At 40.4% G+C, this 8892-nt stretch overlaps 1 protein-coding gene across 1 annotated transcript in view; it reads right to left on the reverse strand.

The window, feature by feature from the left end:
• Positions 1 to 8892, reverse strand: part of pid1 (phosphotyrosine interaction domain containing 1) — a 101372-nt gene extending 92480 nt beyond the window's left edge. Inside the window, exon 1 of the mRNA XM_061919053.1 lies at positions 8716 to 8892. Coding sequence (XP_061775037.1) covers positions 8716 to 8745 — 30 coding nt within the window. The 5' untranslated portion in view covers positions 8746 to 8892. The remainder of the gene's footprint in view (positions 1 to 8715) is intronic.

The following is an 8892-nucleotide window of genomic DNA, read 5'->3' on the forward strand; positions in this document are numbered from 1 at the left end:
TTGTTATGTTTGACCTCAAATATAAAATTTCCCCATATGTCCTCTCTCCTCTTCCTCCCCGGCGTTGACATGTTGTCTTCTGCAGTCTCAAACGCAAACTACGTTTACGTAACTTCCTTACCACGTCGCTCTGATTGGTTCTCTTCCCAACTCCTCCCGCCTCTTCCTAACGAAATGAGTTCCGATTGGATCTCGTCTCTGGCAGACATTTTCGTCTCGTTTTTATTCGTTGATGAATATGTCAATACACCTTGTCATCGTCTTAGTCCACGTAAATTATCTTTTATTTAGTTATTGTCTCGTTTTAGTCAGAAAAAAAAGGTCGTTGACGATAACTATGACGAACATTTTTCGTCAACAAAATTAACACTGACACGAACACACAGTGTTTCCTTGTTTACAATTCCCGGAGGTGAAGCTTTACTATGAATCAGAGCGGTCAAGCGAACATGGATCCCGACCACTTGTCAACCGGCAGGTTTCGGTGAGAAAATTGTGGTAAAAAGTCGCCTCTTACTGGAGATCAGCAGAGCTTGCGCTGTGCATGCAGCTACCGTGACTTCCCTCAGAGACTGGCGTCAACACACCCGTATACACACCCCTCCGACTATCAGGTACTATTTAACTCACTAAAACACTAGCAACACAATAGAAAAATAAGGGATTTCCCAGAATTATCCTAGTAAATGTGTCTACAGTGGATATGTTTCTTTTACTTTTTATTCATAGCTGTATGTAGAAGTGTCTGGTTGTATCTGCTGCTTTAATGTCTTTAATGTCCTATGTGTTCTTTGATGTTTGATGTTTCCCTCTTACACACATGTAAGAGGGGTGTGTACCATGGCTATGAGTTGTTGTTTTTTTCCCTTGGCCTCAGTCTGCACCCCCTCTCCGGGTGCCAGGCTAAGACCGATTTTTTTATTTTATTTTAATCTTCTATTTTTTTCTCCCCCCCTTGTTTACCTGTATCTCATCTTTTTTTGTAAGGGGCGCTGGAAGCCGGCAGACCCGTCAGCGATCCTGTTCTGTCTCCCTTTAATGTTTGTCTGATCTTGAATGGGATTGTGCTGAAAATTGTAATTTTCCTGAAGGAACTCTCCTGACGGAATAAATAAAGTACTATCTAATCTAATCTAATCTAAAAACATCTAAATTGCTCCCAAAGCAATCGCCTTTTTTTTTTTTACTTTTATTTATTAAATTTTTTTTCTAGTCCTTCACTATCAATAGCCTCATCCACGAATCTTTCATCCTCGCTCAAATTAATGGGGAAATGTTGCTTTCTCGGTCCGAATAGCTCTTGATGCTGGAGGCTCACATTATAAACAATGTGAGGATGTGAGGAGCCCTCACACCGGTGACGTCATCGTCTGCTACTTCCGGTAAAGGCAGAGCTTTTTTATTAGCGACAAAAAGTTGCGAACTTCTCTACTAAATCCTTTCAGCAAAAATATGGCTATATCGCGAAATGATCAAGTATGACACATAGAATGGACCTGCTATCCCCGTTTAAATAAGAAAATCTCATTTCAGTAGGCCTTTAAACTCTTTGAAACTCTTAAAGTGTACTATTTTATAGCTACCCGACGCACCTGTCTTTTCTTCTTGCTTGATATCCTGCCTAAAACTGAGACACAAATGCAGCAAGACATCGGTCATTGCCATGGCAACAGAGGAGCACAGACAGCAAGAATGTGGACATAAGTCAATGAAAGACAACAACGAGACAAGACCATAAATATATCATACATAAATCCAGATTGACCAAATCCAAAATGCACTAGCTTGATATTTGCCTTATACAGGCAACTATTAGCATTACATGCGTGGATTCAACAACTCCAAATTCAGTAGTAATGACATTTACAACGAAGACAAATGTTACAATCAAACAGCCGGTGTGTAATACGTACAACACTTACAGTATAAACACTTTGTAAGGCACAACATAACATATTCAGCTTCCTGGAAAAAGTGACAACATACCATAGATAGTCTATACAAGGTTATCCTAAAACCTATACAAGGTATTAGCTATCTATGTATAGTATACAGTACTGTCATCTAATGTCTTGGAAGTCCAACTGCATTGAAAATTAGATTCAAAACAAGATATAACCATTGGATTGTGATAATCCGTTGTTAGGATCATGTTTTGTTTTAGTTTAAGACTCTCTTAGTTCTGTTTCAGCACTCCTAGGTTTATGGTTTTTTTGTTTGCCATGGGTGCTGATTATTTTCACCCGCCTCTGATTAGTGTTTGGGACGCTCACCGGCTCCCCGGGCACTACTTATTCCTGCCTTTTGCCACACTGGGTCTGGCGGTTTTGTTTGCTTCATACAACATTAGGTTCGTAAATCCTAGCTTCTGATTCCTGTTTCTATGCTAAGTTTTCCCCTTATCTTCCTGTCCTATCTGCACTCTTTCTGTATTTTTGTATTTTGCTTGATTTATGGTTGATAAATCATTGTTCTACCTGCACGTTGCCTCTGGAGTTCCGTCTGCATCTTAAGGAAACAATCCGCGCATAACAATGCAACTACCACACCATAGCATTGCTAGCACAGTTATCATAATTGCTACGGCTCAGACTCCTGCCAGCCCTGCTCATCCGTCTGTGCGCACCTCGGTATACACATCCAGGGACGAGCCATGCGCGTCTCCGCCCTGCAGCAGCCGTCAGCTGCAATCAATCACCGGCAATCTACACACCTGACGGTAATGATGTAGCTGCCTTCATAAGCCTGGACAAACTGCCATCACTCGAGTACAGTAAGCCAAGTCCTTCTTCATGCTATCCTGCTCTCGCTGTGTTTGCCCATCCGTGTTTTCTTGTGTCATCCCCGCAGTATCCTCCGTCGTCTTTAAGGTGAGCTGTGCGTCACACCTTCTTTCCCTGGATCTCTCTCTGGACTCTGACTGCCTCCCTCAATCCTTGACTCCACCCGCTTGGACACGGATCTTGTCTCTTCGCTCCTGCCCTACGGACTTCCATGTTATTTCGCTCTCCACAACATTTGGTAACACACACCTCAGCTAATCACACACATAGCCTCACACCATATACACTTTAGGATCTCGTCCACACTCCATTTCCTTAGTTTATATTATATTGTTTGATTATTATATACAGTATATATATGGTTAATATATACATAAAATAAATCTTTGGACATTAGTGCCACCTGGTGTCCGTTTGCCGTCACTCCCTCAGTTCAAACCTTAACAATAATCAGCTCGAGTTTTCAGAATAAAATCTTATTTTCAAAAAATACAAATTTATTAACACACACATACAGTAAGTACCGAAAATTGGTATCGATTCCCAGGAACAGGGATTTGATACTGTGTTGGTTCAAATGTGAATAGTACCCATCTGTATTCATGTCACGATGGGCAAATTCTGCGGTTGCAGTGTAGATAATATCTGCCAGGAGGTAAGTATTTAAACAGGTGCTGTGAGTATGTAGCAGGTGTTTGCTTTAAGTAAGGCATTTATTGAATATATTTGTACAAGTGTGCAAAGAATTCTACATTAGGCAGATACACGCATTAAGTTGCTCCTCAATTGTAAACTTATGTGTCATACAGAAACTCAAAAGTGAAGTGAAGTGAATTATATTTATATAGCGCTTTTCTCTAGTGACTCAAAGCGCTTTTAAATAGTGAAACCCAATATCTAAGTTACATTTAAACCAGTGAGGGCGGCACTGGGAGCCGGTGGGTAAAGTGTCTTGCCCAAGGATTTAACGGCATTGACTAGGACTGGCCGAAGCGGGGATCGAACCTGGAACCCTCAAGTTGCTGGCACGGCCACTCTACCAACAGAGCTATACCACCCCCAAATACATATACATACATACACTCATGCACATAATCACGTTCCATCAAACATATATTAATGTTGTTGCCCGAGGGCAGTGGTTCTCAAATGGGGGTACATGTACCCTTGGGGGTACTTGAAGGTATGCCAAGAGGTACGTGAGATTTTTTTTTAAATATTCTAAAAAAAGCAACAATGCAAAAATCCTTTATAAATATATTTATTGAATAATACTTCAACAAAATATGAATGTAAGTTCATAAACGGTGAAAAGAAATGCAACAATGCAATATTCAGTGTTGACAGCTGGATCTTTTGTGGACATGTTCCATAAATATTGTTTATGTTTAAAATGTTCTTTTTTTGTGAAGAATTTGTTTAGAATTAAGTTCATGAATCCAGATGGATCTCTATTACAATCCCCAAAGAGGGCACTTTAAGTTGATGATTAGAAATCTTTATTTATAATTGAATCACCTGTTTATTTTTCAACAAGTTTTTAGTTACTTTTTGTGGAGAGGCGGAGCCGACGGTCCGACGGAGCGGCAGGGCACGCTGGAGCCTGGCCCAAGATGGCGGCAAGGAGGCGGAGAATGCGGCCGAGCGGAGAGGCAGGGCGTGCCGGGAGCGACGCCGCAGTCATGTACAGGTGTGTGGATTGCACACCAGTACACAATTAACTTATCACCCCTTTTATACATCGTGAGGAGATAAGTCGGACAGTCGGCTCCGCCTCTCCACACTTTTATATCTTTTTTTCCAAATACTTCAAGAAAGACCACCACAAATGAGCAATATTTCGCACTGTTATACAATCTAATAATTCAGAAACTGATGACATAGTGCTGTATTTTACTTCTTTATCTCTTTTTTTCAACCAAAAATGCTTTGCTCTGATTAAGGGGTACTTGAATTAAAAAAAATGTTGACAGGGGGGTACATCACTGAAAAAAGGTTGAGAACCACTGCCCTAGGGGAAAGTGGGTAACACATGGCACACTGACAAAGCTTAACCTATTTTTTACTATAACAATCTACAAGGTTAATATAGGTTGCTTTGCCGTCTTCCACTCTATTTTTCTGCATTTTTTTGTATCTGTAGTTATCATTATGTATATGTATTGTTGCATTTGAACAACTGTATTGTTGATAAGAGGTAAATTATTGGTATTGTTCATTATCAATAGTGCTATTTCTAGTGGCTCCATTTGTAGTGTAGTAATGCTCATTGTAATTTCTGTATTGTTATTTATTTCGCTAACTGCTTCGTTGCTATCACTTTTACCATCATATTTGTTTGCTGTTGTTATTTTTGTCTTTCTCTCTAGTCCCCCTATTATCTCCACAATTTCCCCCTCCGTCTTCCTTTTTTTCTCTCTTTCAATCCCGTCCTGCTCCGGCCCGGCTGCACCAAATGATAATATAAAAATATTTAATAAAGTCAAATACAAATAAGGCAACAAGAGAAGTATGCTACACTTCTCTTTTGTAAAGTAAATCTGAACAGCCTATATGGTACATCAACTATATGATTTGCCTGAGAAGCTGGACAGGACAAAAAAAAAAAAAAAAAAAAGCCAGATATGCTTAATTATGGTACTATTTATGCTTATTCTGCAGACGAGCAGAAATGACATCTGTTTGTGTAGATATGACTCTAGTACACGCTGTCAAAAGAAAGGCTGATACTAACAATACTTTTAATTGTTTTTCAATTGTCTTGTCCTTTTTAGATGCAAAACATATGTTTTAGAAATAAAAAAAAAAAACAATAAGTGGAATTGGCTTTGTGTATTTATAATTCCAAGACATTTTTAGGGCCTTGGCAGCTTTTTCTGCTCGTGCCCTAAAATTGTCTGCAGCCACTGCAACAAAACCGGCAGCGAAAACATGGAAAGTGTGGAACATTTCACCCTAAACACGTCAAAAACATGACTAACTTACTCAATTTGGAAAGCCGACCTTGTTTTTAGTGGCAGTTAGCGTGTTATGTGAGAGCATTTAACAGCAGAGCCATGTCGGACGGGACAGCAGGGAGGGACGGAGTTATGTAAAAAAAAAAAAAACACAATCATCACAAAATGCACTTTTCTTGTTGTTTTGTTGCTGTTTTATTGACCGTCCTTTGTTTACATAAAAATGAAATACTTTGTTCTACTCACCACTTAACCATCCTTGCTTTTGAATGGACAAAAGTTAAATATTTGTATTGTTGTAACAGCCTAATGAGCTGCACAGTTAATAAATACGTGTTTCTGAATGAAGTATTAGTGTATTTATTAGAGATGTCCGATAATGGCTTTTTTGCCGATATCCGATATTCTCCAACTCTTAATTACCGATTCCGATATCAACCGATACCAATATATACAGTTGTGGAATTAACACATCCATCCATTTTCTACCGCTTGTCCCTTTTGGGGTCGCTGGTGCCTATCTCAGCTGCATTTGAGCGGTAGGCGGGGTAGACCCTGGACAAGTCGCCACCTCAATTATTATGCCTGATTTGTTGTGATTCCCTGCTGGATGCGTTAAACAATTTAAAAAGGTTTTCCAAAATAAATCACCTCAAGTTAAGGAAAAAAATGCCAACATGGCACTGCCATATTTATTATTGAAGTCACAGAGTGCATTATTTTTTTTAACATGCCTCAAAACAGCAGCTTGGAATTTGACATGACAAAGAGGTTGGGAAAGGTGGCAATAAATACTAATAAAGTTGAGGAATGCTCATCAAACACTTATTTGGAACATCCCACAGGTGTGCAGGCTAATTGGGAACAGGTGGGGGCCATGATTGGGTATAAAAGCAGCTTCCCAAAAAATGCTCAGTCTTTCACAAGAAAGGATGGGGCGAGGTACACCCCTTTGTCCACAACTGCGTGAGCAAATAGTCAAACAGTTTAAGAACAACGTTTCTCAAAGTGCAATTGCAAGAAATTTAGGGACTTCAAAATCTACGGTCCATAATATCATCAAAAGGTTCAGAGAATCTGGAGAAATCACTCCACGTAAGCGGCATGGCCGGAAACCAACATTGAATGACCGTGACCTTCGAAAACTGACATCAATCTCTAAAGGATATCACCACATGGGGTCAGGAACACTTCATAAAACCACTGTCAGTAACTACAGTTGGTTGCTACATCTGTAAGTGCAAGTTAAAGCTCTACTATGCAAAGCGAAAGCCATTTATCAACAACATCCAGAAACGCCGCCGGCTTTTCTGGGCCTGAGATCATCTAAGATGGACTGATGCAAAGTGGAAAAGTGTTCTGTGGTCTGACGAGTCCACATTTCAAATTGTTTTTGGAAATATTTGACATTGTATCATCCGGACCAAAGGGGAAGCGAACCATCCAGACTGTTATCGATGCAAAGTTCAAAAGCCAGTATTTGTGATGATATGGGGGTGCTTTAGTGCCCAAGGCATGAGTAACTTACACATCTGTGAAGGCACCATTAATGCTGAAAGGTACATACAGGTTTTGGAATAATATATGCTGCCATCTAAGCGCCGTCTTTTTCATGGACGCCCCTGCTTATTTCAGCAAGACAATGCCAAGCCACATTCAGCACATGTTATAACAGCGTGGCTTCGTAAAAAAAGAGTGCGGGTACTTTCCTGGCCCGCCTGCAGTCGAGACCTGTCTCCCATCGAATGTGTGGCGCATTATGGAGCGTAAAATATGACCGCAGAGACCCCGGACTGTTGAACGACTGTACCTCTACATAAAACAAGAATGGGAAAGAATTCCACTTTCAAAGCTTTAACAATTAGTTTCCTCAGTTCCCAAACTTTTATTGAGTGTTGTTAAAAGAAAAGGTGATGTAACACAGTGGTGAACATGCCCTTTCCCAACTACTTTGGCAAGTGTTGCAGCCATGAAATCCTAAGTTAATTATTATTTGCAAAAAAAAAAAACTTTATGAGTTCGAACATCAAATATGTTGTCTTTGTAGTGCAATCAATTGAATGTTGGTTGAAAAGGATTTGCAAATCATTGTATGATGTTTTTATTTACCTCTAACACAATTTCCTAACTCAAATAGAAACGGGTTTTGTAAATAAAACTATAATTGTATATTTCCAAAAATGACAACAATAGTAAAATTACACAACTTTATCCACCGGATGATAGCAGCGGAATGCCGTTGCTAGGCGACCCGGGAGTCGTAGGGTTGTGTAACCACTTGGAGCGCCCATGAATACATTGAAGAGGATGATGGTGTCATTTATGAACACATTGAAGAGGATGATAGTGTCATTTATGAACAAACTGCAGATATCACTCTGGAATATTGAAAAAGGAAAACATAATAATAATACAAATCATAATTTGTCATTGAATCTTGTTGACATCTGGGCATGAGGAGGGGATTGTGCAAGTTGACTTGGCAGTCAGTCCCAGGCCCACATCTGGAGAACATTATGTCTGCAGGAGACTGGAAGAAAGGCCCCTGCTTATCAAACTACGTGTCATTCACGTGTAATTGTTAATAAATGTGTGGAAGCAGGCCATTCACACACGTCACCATGCTGGCCTTTTGCCACGAATATAACAAAAAAAACGTCATCTTCACGCCAGAATTAGGCCGCCCTTAATGATGAATATTGATTCAAAACCGATATGTGGTCTTTTTAAGCACCGGAAACGAGGAAAAATGATACATCTGAACGACGCGGTAAATGGACGTACTGTGTCCGTGCACGTGAACGCAACGCCAACATACAAAGACGTGGGCTGAAAAAGGACAATTTGGTCGTTTTTCGGACAGTTAAAAAAAAAAACGTGTTTAAAAAGCATGTGTAGCGAGGTGAAGACGGACAGACAAATACGACGTCAGCAAGGTATTGATTTGAGTGACGTCATTCAACGTGGCGTCCTACCTGCAGTCGCTCCGACGCGGGTTGCCACATGTTATCAGAATGGAAGAGTCTCCGTCTTGACGGCAGCTTGTTGTCGTTTGGTAGTCCGCCTCACATCTGTCCGCCTCTCTGCCCTCCTTCAGCCAGGAGTCGGCGACCAACGATGTGTTGCTCCGCCTGGCTGCGCTCGCTTCCTCC

This window comes from Nerophis ophidion, linkage group LG13 (genome assembly GCF_033978795.1).
Source record: "Nerophis ophidion isolate RoL-2023_Sa linkage group LG13, RoL_Noph_v1.0, whole genome shotgun sequence".
NCBI lineage: Eukaryota > Metazoa > Chordata > Actinopteri > Syngnathiformes > Syngnathidae > Nerophis > Nerophis ophidion.